The following is an 11764-nucleotide window of genomic DNA, read 5'->3' as shown; positions in this document are numbered from 1 at the left end:
ATTGGTGAGGACGTGGTAAAGAAGTGTAGTTTTTTCAAGAGTGGGCGGTGGGACTGCGGAAGGTTCAAGGGAAGGAGGTGGAGCCTGGGCAAAGCCTCAAGGGGGGCCCAAAAATGTTGCCAGTATGGGGCCCTGAAATTCCTGGTGGCGGCTCTGGGTCCAAATGAATTACATCCTAGGGTACTGCAGGAGATAGCAGAAGAAATTATTGAACCGCTCTCCATAATCTTTGAAAATTCTTGGAGAACAGAAGTCCCAGAAGACTGGAGAAGAGCGAATGTTGTTCCTATCTTCAAAAAGGGGAAGAAGGTGGACCCAGGGAACTATAGGCCTGTTAGCCTTACTTCTATACCAGGAAAGATCTTTGAACAAATTATTAAACAACAAGTACTGTATGCACATACCTTTATGAGAATTAAGTGATTAACCAAAGCCAGCATATGGGTTTATAACTAATAAGTCATGTCAGACTAACTTAATTTCCTTCTATGACAGAATCACTGACTTGGTGGATCAGGGAAACACAGTAGATATAGTACAGGTGCATCTCACTAAATTAGAATATCATCAAAAAGTTAATTTATTTCAGTTCTTCAATACAAAGTGAAACTCCTATATTATATAGAGTCATTACAAACAGAGTGATCTATTTCAAGTGTTTATTTCTGTTAATGTTGATGATTATGGCTTACAGCCAATGAACAAAAGTCATTATCTCAGTAAATTAGAATACTTTATTACAACAGCCTGAAAAATGTTTTTAAAATCCGAAATATTGGTATACTGAAATGTATGTTCATTAAATGCCCTCAATACTTGGTCGAGGTTCCTTTTGCAGCAATTACTGCATCAATGCGGCAATGTGACATGGAGGCGATCAGCCTGTGGCACTGCTGAGGTGTTATGGAAGCCCATGTTGCTTTGATATGTGTATATACAGGGCTTGCTGTGTACCTGCCCTGTATATAAGAGACAGCGGTCGTATATACCTGCCCTGTATATGAGACAGCGGTTGTGTATACCTGCCCTGTATATAAGAGACAGCGGTCGTGTATACCTGCACTGTGTATACAGTGGTGGTATGTACCTGCCCTGTATATAAGAGACAGCGGTCGTATATACCTGCCCTGTATATAAGAGACAGCGGTCGTGTATACCTGGACTGTATATATGAGGCAGTGGTGGTATGTACCTGCCCTGTATATAAGAGAGCGGTCGTATATACCTGCCCTGTATATAAGAGACAGCGGTCGTGTATACCTGGACTGTATATATGAGGCAGCGGTGGTATGTACCTGCCCTGTATATAAGAGAGCGGTCGTGTATATACCTGCCCTGTATATAAGAGACAGCGGTCGTGTATACCTGGACTGTATATATGAGGCAGCGGTGGTATGTACCTGCCCTGTATATGAGACAGCGGTCGTGTATACCTGAACTATGTATATGAGGCAGCAGTGGTGTGTACCTGCCCTGTATATAAGAGACAGCGGTGGGTGTATCTGCACTGTATATGAGGCAGCGGTGGTGTGTACCTGCACTGTATATGAGGCATTGGTGGTGTGTACCTGCACTGTATATAAGCACACACATCTCTATAAATGATACTGCTGAGATGAAAGCTTAGTCCCAACACCTGAGACTGTAATTATCCTACCAGTGTTCAGTTTCCTCCTGGGTATTTAGTTTTCTGCCACTAAGGGCCATCACTGCAACATGCAAGTTCATCTACCAGGAATTTCTTCTGAAATCTACCAGGGCACCAGGGAAATGCACAGTAGTTGCCCCAAAAACAGTGTAGATGTACTATTTTGAAGTAATCTATTTTATGTCCCACACAGCCATTCTTAAAGGGGTTCTTCACTACTGAACCCAAGGCCAGTTTAATAAAAAAAATAATGAAATGATACTCACCTCCTGGGCAGACACCGCTCCTCAGGGACTGCTGAGTCTGCTGGGATCAACATACGGCAGGGGAATCCCTTAAGCACTGCAGCCAAACAGTGGCAGCTGATAGTCAGCGGCATTCTCTTTTATCTCAAGAGGATGAAGGAGCGCTATCAGTCCGAGGTGTATCTTTCTTTTTGTTGTTGCTTTTATTTTATATCTGAGCCCATTAGTGCAGCATGGTCCGGTAGGGGATAACACCTTTAGTTTTATGTGCGCAGTGTCAGTTTAAGTGTTCAGAGCAGAAACTCAACGTTTTTGAGTTTTGAAGACATTGCAGTTTCTTCTCCAAAAACTCTTTGTTTACACATGGCCTAAAAATAAAGACAGTTGACAAATCTGAGCTTACACTGCCAAGATCCCTTGCTGATAATATCCACAGAGAACATCCGAGCCCCCAACTGAGGGCTGATAACTCAGGCAATAGGGCATGTGCTTGGGAATACCTTTAATACTGAAGGTCTGGATTAGGACCCCAATTTATTTCTTGGATCAGATTTGTATTCTTGGAATCGAAAAGGGAGATCGTGTATTAAAGGGTCATCTCACAGAGACATTGTGTTGGGAGGGGCACATAGCAGGGATGGACCCAATCTTCCCTTCTTTTCACAATGGCTAAAGGACCAGTATCAGCAACCAAATTAAAAAGGGATCAGTTTTTTGTTCTTATTTTATTCCCGATGCCTCCCAGAGTATTCCAGTTTTTGTTCATTTTAAATCCACCATATAGTTCTGGAGATATGGGCCTTTTTATATTTGGTGCCTCATTGTATGCCCTTACAATGGGTGTGGCTCTCAGGGTAATTATGCAGAGCAGCCTAAAGACACACCCCCAAGGATGTCAGCCACGCCCCATAAAAGTAAGCACCAAATAAAAAAGGCCCATATGTCTGGAACAATATGGTGGATTTAAAACCCCCCAAAAAACATTATGTAATTTTATATGTATAATATATCACATGTTCTAACAGCTGTGTACAAATAATTAACTTTTGTTGGTGGGTAACTGTTTTTTTGCTGGCAGGGAGGAGAGTGGTTTGGAATCTGTAAAATGTTTAACATCTGGTGTAAGATGCACCAGGATAATCTTTTAGACTTCAAGTGAGCTGAAATATCTATCCTAAATTATAGTAACTATCAGGCCATGGTTCTCTCATCTCCTTTGATATGAAAATCCAGGCTGGTACAAAAACAAAAAGAAATGAACCCTAATTTATCAAAGTGTTTACACCAGAAATGTGGGGTTGGATGCTTTGAAGTTACAAAAAGGTGTGTAACAAAGTTGGGCACAAACTTTGCAAATTCTCAAGCTTCAGCTGCCTCTTCTGAAACAGAGCATGCGCACTCATCTATTATGAGTCGTGGTGTACCTTAAGATTTGTGGCCTACTAGTCATTGACTGGATACATATCTGTGGTGAGGCACAAGACACTTTTATAATGCAGCTGATTCAATAGGAGACCTCAGGTGCCTGTGACCACCACGATCCCTCATCAACACTAGCGTGATCAAGGCAGGTCTTGATGAATTGGGGCAATCATTTTTATTTTATCACTACATTCCTATGTATTATTTTTACATGTCAGAAATCCAGTATATGCAGTGACTTGCAGCAAATATAGTATTAGACATACCTCTTAGAAGTAAAATTCAGGAAGTAAGCAATATGCGCTAAAATATGCATTACTTACGCTTTATTCAGGACCGTGTTTGTGTTTTTTTCTATGGTTCCCCTTCTCTATGGTGAGGAGGTGGGATTGCAATAAGGCAAACTTTGCTTTAAGTTCACCGTTGTCAGACGATATAGGGCACATTTATCTGGCAGGGACTTGGCTGCAGTTAATATACACATTAGGTCGGGTTCAGATAGCATTACATCACAATCTAAATAGACCACAATGGCCGGACAAACCTTCACCTCAAAGGCATAGATGTGGCTATAAAGGAGAAGCATAGTGTTGGCGTCCGTATACAGACCTACCTATGACTAGCTACAGCTGGCCTATAATTTCTGGATTTTGAGGAGGTCCCACATTGCATATTTTTTTACCCTTGTAATATAGTGTATAATCCATAAACCTACATGTAAGAATTGCCAATTTTGCTGCAGCACAAGTATATGCCACACCTGAGCTATTATGTAGGACTATAATCCATGTCCCTGCCCTGCAATATACTTTCTGCAGTTAGTCTTGGTGCCCATTGCAGTAATTGTTAAATGCAAGTATGTTAATCTTCATGAATCCAAGGTCAATGCCTATATAATTACCCCTTCGGATCACATTGCAATCATAGCCCTCCGTTACGATTACCCGCTCATTCCCTCATTAACGTGTGCAAAAAGTGGAGATGTCCATAGACACCTTATCTATCCCGATACCCATGTGAGGAAACCTCCGGGATGGTATAAAATGTGACAGGCAATGTACAGATCACACCAATTACTTTATTTGTAGTGTTGATTGACAGGCAGAAATCTGACAGCAAATATGTAAGAATTATAACAGACTAGGAATCAGATTAAGTGCCTAAACACACCTTGGCCAAGCAAATTACAAAAAAAAGTTTGTTTTTTTACCACAAAAACTCCATTCTAGACGGAGCAGAGGTGCTGACTGTATACCGCTGACAACCAGCGCCATGCGCCTCTTGGCTTTGCTTGGCTGGTAAGTTTGGAGGTTACTACAAAATGCCCTGTATCAAAAAACATTAATTATAAGTCTGGAAGATAGGAAGAAGAGGGTCGGGGGAAAACACAAAAAAATGACAACAAATGAGGGTGTGAACATACAGGCAGGGAAGAAGGCGGCATCCAAGTGAAAACCAGTAGTCCCTTTGTGTACACATTTAGTTTTATTGTAACAAAGCAACTTGTACACTTTAACGTTTAAAACTGAGCATTTTTGTCTTTATCCAGAGGAAAAAAAAAAAAGAAAAAGTTTGTTAAAGTCCGTTTCTAATATTTTCCTGCAGGGGCCTGTAGAGGGGAGGCGCCTGAAGGATATCAGAGCCGAGAGCCACCAGATTTTTATTTTTTGCTTGTTTTAAAAGTGTCTTAAATTGCATGGATGTCTTCAAAAACATCACAAACATGCCAAAAGAGAAAAAGCCATATTTCCAAAATGCCCAACCTAGCCCACCCGCCCCCTCCATGTTGTCTCTGAAAACCCCCCCACTTTCTAACCCACCCCCAGTTTTTATATTTTTTTTTAACCTTTTTTTCATTATTTTGTAAAGAAAAAAAAAATAGACTGATACATGTTGGTAAATGCTATGTGTCCATATTCACATGGAAACAGTGTAATCTCTGAGCCCAATATACACAGGAAGGGAGGGGAGGAAAAAAAGTAAGTGAAAAGGCTAGACTGCTGCTATACACTATCACAATGTCCCGGGATCCTCCGCACCCCCACCAGCAGTGGCGGGCAGAGGGGCATCTGGGTCCCTTACACCATAAGATGGTACAATGTATATTATTTATTGAATGAAGAATGACTAGTGAACAGAAACAGGTTTAGAGATTTTGACTGTATTTTTACTCAGTTCTCACCTCTCCCCCCAAAAATAAAAGTTATGAATCATGGTATAAAGAGGGGAGGGGGGATGGGAAGAAAGGACCAAGAACAAGGCGACCGAGCACACAAAAAATATAAAAAAAAAAAAAAGAAGGGATAAGAAATCGAGGGAGGGAAAGGGGAAAAAAAAACAAAAAACAGCATCTTGCTCCCAGGGACTGGATGAAAAATAAAAAAAGGGTGGAAAAAAAAAAAGGGTGGAATCCAAACATTGCAATCTTAATCATCTTCGCCTTCATCTTCCTGTAGAGACAAAACAAATAGGCCTCAGTATATAAAGGATAAATAGTAGCCATAATTACTTATCAGAACTACTGAGACTGTTTTACTTCTCACACCCCCAAAGAGGAATAAAGTGTGGCCACCCATTTGCTGGACATGAATGGAGGTGTTGCATCTCCTGGTATATTGGGAGGGTGTGCCGTAAATGTGTGATTGATGCAGATCTCAAGAACAGGGCCCTGTCACACGCCGTCAGGAATGGAGAGTTCTTTACAGCGTGACAGGGCCCTGTTCTCGAGATCTTCATCCATCACACATTTACAGCACACCCTCCCAACATACCAGAAGATGCAACACCTCCATTAATTTGTGTCCAGCAGAAATAGTTCAAATTGCAAAGAAAAAAAAAACACCCTCCCTTGGTAAGCTGGCATGTTTCAGGCTTTACAACAATGAATTTGCATGCATATAGTAAGTGAAAAGATTTTACGTACATACCTCGGCTTCTTCTCCCTCTTCGTCTTCATCATCGTCCTCTTCTCCTTCAACCTCATCTTCATCCCCTTCCTCGTCAATATCTTCCAATCCTTCTTCCTCTTCGTCATCATCGTCTTCTTCCTCACCCTCGCCTTCTTCATCCTCCATGTCAGGAACCTTTGATAAAAGGCGACGTACACAGATTAGCATAATCAAGTCTCAAACCTTTAGGAAGAATCTTTATTAAAAGAAAAGGTGCAGCTGCTACTCACCAGGTAGTACTGTAATGGATTTGGCCAGATGTCATCCTTTATGACCTCTCCTAACTCATCTGCGCCGGCATCTGAATGATCTGTGAACCAAGTGAAGAAGCTTTCTGGCTCTTCGTGCTGCCGCTTTCGGCTGGCTTTGTTCTGTGTTTGGCTGGAACGTTTTGTCAAATCCTATATGAAGAACCGCAGCGTTAGAACAATGGTAAAATTTCTTAATTTAATAGGACAGTAGAAAGTTAAAATTGCTTAAAGTTGTTCCTAGACCAAAGAAATATTGCCGCTTGATTCCAGAAAGAGCTCATTGAGAATAAGTAGTGTTGCTAAAAAGAAAAACAAAAAGCTGTGTGGCATGAAATACATTTCTTTTAATACCCCATCTGGATGCATTTGCCAGACACGGGGCCTAAGCTTTACCAGCAAGTTACAGAATGTAAACTCCACGTTTGATGCAACTGCGATAAAGTTTTGCATCTAAAGTCCATAAAATAATCCACACTTATCCCATTGCTACTTCTGAATTGACTCGATTGTAATAATCCTGCAGCAAATGTCCACACAAGTATAAAGTAGTGATCTTGGGAAGCAGGAGACTTTTTCGACCATATTCACAACTGATAACAGGAAGCAATAGCCTACACGTAAGAGGAAGTGACTAAAACCAAAACACATCTAATACACAAGGGACAATGTCACCGTAGTAGAAGCAATGAGGCAAGACACGTACCTTTCCAGCTTTCCATTTAATCTCTGTAGACTTTGAGGAGGGGTCTCCGCTTTCATTTAAGTGGAACTCTTTAGAGAGAACTTTGTTTTCGAAGTAAGGATTCTCGTCAAAATTCTGTAAAATAAACAAGAATGGTCACTATCGCTCATTCACGCAATTGTCTGACACTTCCATAAAGAAATGTGAAAACACAACTTACAAAATCTATTCTGTATCCAGATTTTATGTCCTCGAACTCTGTCACTTCCACCCTGGTCAGATAGTGAAGGGCTTCTTCATCTTCTTCACCCAAGAGCGCAGAGACTGCACATATACATTAGTTATTTACAGACTTTAACCTCAGCAGTAAAAAGAAAATATATTTATACTGGTATTGTAGCTCTATTACTAGTATGGGATTCAGCTGCAATACCAGCAACAGCCTATACACACACGTGGCGCTATTATATACAATGCATGAAAATTGCCATGTGGACATTATGTATTTAGGCTATGTGCCCTATTTAGGCTATTCTGCATGTCCTCTCCCGGATAAACGCACGCGGAATTCCGCACGCGTTTATCGCGTGATTTCCACATGCGGAATTGCCTTGCGTTTTTTATTGCATTGCAAAGGCAATTCTGCTTGTGGAAAAGCAAAATTAATGAACATACTGCGGATTTTTCCCTACAGCATGGGCATTGAACTTGTGTAATCACATTTGGGACCATGGGGGGCGGATAACATGGCGTTTCACAAACGTTTACGCCACTATTCCTTTATATCAGGTTTAATAAATCTACCACCTTTCCTCAATTTAGGCACAAGTCCATTTACAGTACAGTTAAGGCTGGGAGTCGTAGTACTTGCAGGTAGTACTACCATGTGATGATTCCCTGGACAATCATAACCATATAATTCTCCATTCTTACCTTGTGGGTGGTTGACAAATGTCGTGACCCAAAAGTTTGGGATTTTGGCGATCAATTCTGACCTCTTCTGAAAGAATGGCTGGCGGAGTTTGTTGTATTTCTGTTCTACTTTCAAGATTTCCTCGCTGGCTTGTTCATTCAGTCTAGAAAAAGAAGAACACTGGGATTAATAGGGAAACAAATGAAAAGTAAAAATGGGCGTACAGGACAAGCGACAGCAAACGGATCATTCCTTATCCAGCACTGAACATCGATCACTGATGAGCAGGTTCTGGATTCTGCCTAACAGGTAAGTGATGGTCGTAGAAGAGGTACCAGTACCACTGCTAGGCTGAAGTCTGAACTGCTGAACAGAGCAGTGATCCGGACATTCTGTGGGTTACATGCCATCCCTCAAACACTTGGACACTAACTGATCAAGCAGACGTACCTGTCTATTTCATTCTGTACTTCGTCAATATGCTCGATTGCTTCCTGTTGCTCTTTTTCTGGAAAATAAAAAAAGTAGAGTTAGTTTTGGTGACCTTGTGCATTATACATCGTTATTGGCCTCTAAACAGCCACATTATGCACCCAAAGGAAAATGTTTACAAATTGCAAGAAAGCAGCACATGGAGATCAGAAGTGGTCTTGAAAAGGTTACCGGGCTTCTTATCAAGCCGCCCCTTATCCATGTGCTGCATTAGTTGGGAGATCCAAGTAGGGGGAAGCGTGCACCTACTGATCCTCCGCGCATTACACGGCCTATGCTGACTAACCTGGCAGGCAAGAAACTTTTAAAGTGAAGAGGAGCCAGGATCAAGTCACCTGAAAGCTCCTCTTCCTACACCGCCTCATACACACACTGTGCTGCAGGGCGAATTCAGATGTCTGACACAGCCTGAGTATGGGACGACCTGATATAGGACCACAAGGCTGCAGAACTGGGGTCAGGAGACCCCCGACCAGTCTGTACTCACACAATGGTTCACAGAGCAGAAAAGCTGCTGCCAGTTTACTCTGGCAGCCACTTATCCGCTGGAAAAACAAGGATCAGGAATTGATAGATTTTTTTAATTTATTTTGTTATTTCTTTAAAGAGTTGGAAGGATCTCCTACACACAAGCCGGTCACCAGATCCCACAGAATTAGTGAGGTTGGCCTATGTTTCTACAGTGGGCTGTCATGGCCAGGGGTGTGGGGGGGAGCTCTGCAAAACTACATTACAGCAAGACTTAAGGCGACAGGCCTGGCCTAACAATACTTTTAGGGAACATATATAAATACCCCCCTCCCCCATGCATTTCTTTGTATGGAATAAAGCAGTTAAAAAAAATAAAAAAACAATAGCAGACAGGTCACAGATTTTAAAGTCCACTTTTGCAGCAGCGGAGCAGATCCTGACCCGATGGATTCACCATATGGAAAGCATTAAGGAAAGACTTTATAATCGATTGATAAAGTTTGTTGAAAATAAAAAAAAAAATAATCAAATTGTGGATCGTACCAAAAATCCTGTCAGGAGGGGGTGATTTTTTTTTGTAACGCGTTCTGGGGACAGAACACGCGGGATCCGGAGGGCAGGACTAGTAAACACCGGTCACACACGTGGGATGACTGCGATGGCGGAGGAGGGGGGGGGCGGAAGAGGCCTGCTCACTACAGCGGGAAGGACAAAACCCACAGGCCGCGGGGACCCACGTGGAGGCGGCGAAGCTAGGCCACGGCCTGGGGCGCTCCAGGCGGGTGCAGAGAGGCGCAGCGCCCCGGGGCCGCCGCCTCCACCTCCCGCGGCCTGCGCCATGCGGATCCGGACGGAAGCATCATGGCGGAGGACAATGAAGCCGCGGGCTGGTTCCTGCGCAGCGCGGAGATATCACCCCCAGAGCGGCCCCGACCCGTCCCGACCGCCGCGACGCTGAGCGCCATTCCCCCGCAGGCGAGCGCCGCCGCCCGGGATCCCCAGGGCCTCTCCCGCTGTGCCCCGGCGAGCCCGCCTTCCGCCGCGGAAAATGGCCGCCCACCCCCCCTCCTACCCAGCACACAGCGGCCGCGTCTCTCACCTGAGGTCTCGTCCGCTCCGTCGTGGTTGGAGTTCACCTCCTTTTTACTAAGTTTGGCCGCCGGCGCCGACATGTTGGGAGTGCGGGGAGAGAAAGAGGCGAGGAGCGCGGAGAAGGGAGAGGAGGTGCAGGCTCAGGCCTGGCGGGCTGGCGGCAGGAGGAGGCGACAGGAAACTCCTCGGTGAGGCGGTGCAGGGACCGCTCCTGGGACGGAACACCGCGGTAGTATGCCCCTCTCCTAGTGGCTGCTGTGCGGAGAAGAGCGACGACCTAGAGCGGGAGAGAGAGAGCGGGGAGCGCGATGGCCGCTGCTGTGTGAGGTAAATCTCGCTCCCGACCAATGTGTGTGAGAGAGAAAGGAGGGGGTGGGAGGGACGCACTGCGCTCGGCACCAACACTCGCTCCCGCTCTAGACGGTACCACCTCCCAGCAAAGGGGTGGTAGCTAACCAACAGGGCGGGAAGTACAACCGCTCTGTACGCAGCAGCTCCGCCCACTTCCCCCTTCACTTATCATACGAGGGTGGGGCGACCCGAAGACGTGGGGGTTGTCTTGGGAGCGTCAGGAGCGTTACCGCAAGCCTATTGGACAAGAGACAGCGTCATTGAGTCACGTGCGCGGTGGGCGGGGAGAGCTCTAGGCTTGTGAATGCGCTTTCAGTTCCCGCCGCACGCCGTGTGGAGTGGGTGTGTGTGAGGAGGCTCCGCCCAAACCCCGCACCCGTGGCCTTGCCACCCATTCAGTGCCAGAGCCGTAGTCCTAATATGTTATGGGGGGGGGGGTGGATAACAGTTGTCAGGCCTGTGTTGTCGGTAGTCATGGAAACTCCTACTAAATTGGGATTTTATCAGTTTGACGGCTGGAGCTCTGGCCCTGTGTTACCTGCACCTGGTGGCTTCATAACAACTGGAGCACATGGTGCAGAGCGGAGGCCTGCAGGCTGCTCAATGGGGCCCGTCCCCAGAGACATTACAATGCTTTATTATTAATGTTATTATTTGTAGATTTTATTTGAAATTGTATAAATATGTTTTATTTTTTGACATGGGGGGGGGGGGGTTGAACCTGCTATTTTTTCTTTTTACATTCTCACATTGTGGGGGGGGGGGGGGGTTGCACCTGCGATCGATAATACAATACACTGTAATATTGTAAAATCACCCCTGGCTTCACAGCAGTGCAAAATGGCAGACAGTGATCCTTCAGCACCCCCCCACCCATCAGCGCCCTCACCCCCTGCAAATTTTGTCGGGGCGTGTCAGAGCCCACCAAGAACAGCCCAGAACTGAGGATTCCGCTTCATCGCTGAGATCTTTTTGCATAATTTTTTTGACAGCACTATAGACACTTGTGGCCTCTGAAGACCCTGTGCACACACTCCCCACCCCCCCCCCCTTCCTAAATTCTGCCCCCACCGTCAGCGGAGGACCTATTGTTAAATGTCTCTTGGCAGCCTTAGAAAATGGGCCCCTTTTTGCAGAGGCGGGGGGCGGGGTGTCATGCTATAGTTCTGTGGTCTATGGGGAACTGATCGGCCAAAACAATGGCAATTATTTTCATTACGTATTGATTAAATATATAAAATAAATATTT

General features: G+C 44.7%; 1 protein-coding gene across 2 annotated transcripts; it reads right to left on the bottom strand.

Annotated features, from left to right (window-relative positions):
- Positions 1–4373: 4373 nt before the first annotated feature.
- On the bottom strand, positions 4374–10554 carry SET (SET nuclear proto-oncogene). Of its 2 annotated transcripts, none has more exons than XM_073640217.1 (8): positions 10172–10554; positions 8560–8617; positions 8130–8272; positions 7417–7520; positions 7218–7331; positions 6494–6664; positions 6239–6398; positions 4374–5765 (listed from the first exon to the last, which is right to left on the bottom strand). In XM_073640217.1, coding segments are annotated over exons 1-8 (825 nt in total). In that variant the 5' UTR covers positions 10245–10554; the 3' UTR covers positions 4374–5763. The 2 variants fall into 2 exon arrangements, with proteins under 2 accessions (XP_073496318.1, XP_073496317.1); XM_073640216.1 differs by having other exon boundaries at positions 6243–6398.
- Positions 10555–11764: the final 1210 nt, after the last annotated feature.

This window comes from Phyllobates terribilis, unplaced genomic scaffold (assembly GCF_046119375.1).
Source record: "Phyllobates terribilis strain yellow unplaced genomic scaffold, ASM4611937v1 Scaffold_7__3_contigs__length_470593459, whole genome shotgun sequence".
Taxonomy (NCBI): domain Eukaryota; kingdom Metazoa; phylum Chordata; class Amphibia; order Anura; family Dendrobatidae; genus Phyllobates; species Phyllobates terribilis.
This window is presented reverse-complemented; position numbering and strand designations above follow the sequence as displayed.

Coding starts and splice junctions, on each gene's coding strand:
- SET (XM_073640216.1), bottom strand. CDS start 10,244: ATGTCGGCGCCGGCGGCCAAACTTAGTAAAAAGGAGGTGAACTCCAAC. Junction 8,618..10,171: donor CGGAGCGGACGAGACCTCAG/GTGAGAGACGCG, acceptor TTTATTTTCCAG/AAAAAGAGCAACAGGAAGCA. Junction 6,399..6,493: donor ATCCATTACAGTACTACCTG/GTGAGTAGCAGC, acceptor CTTTTATCAAAG/GTTCCTGACATGGAGGATGA.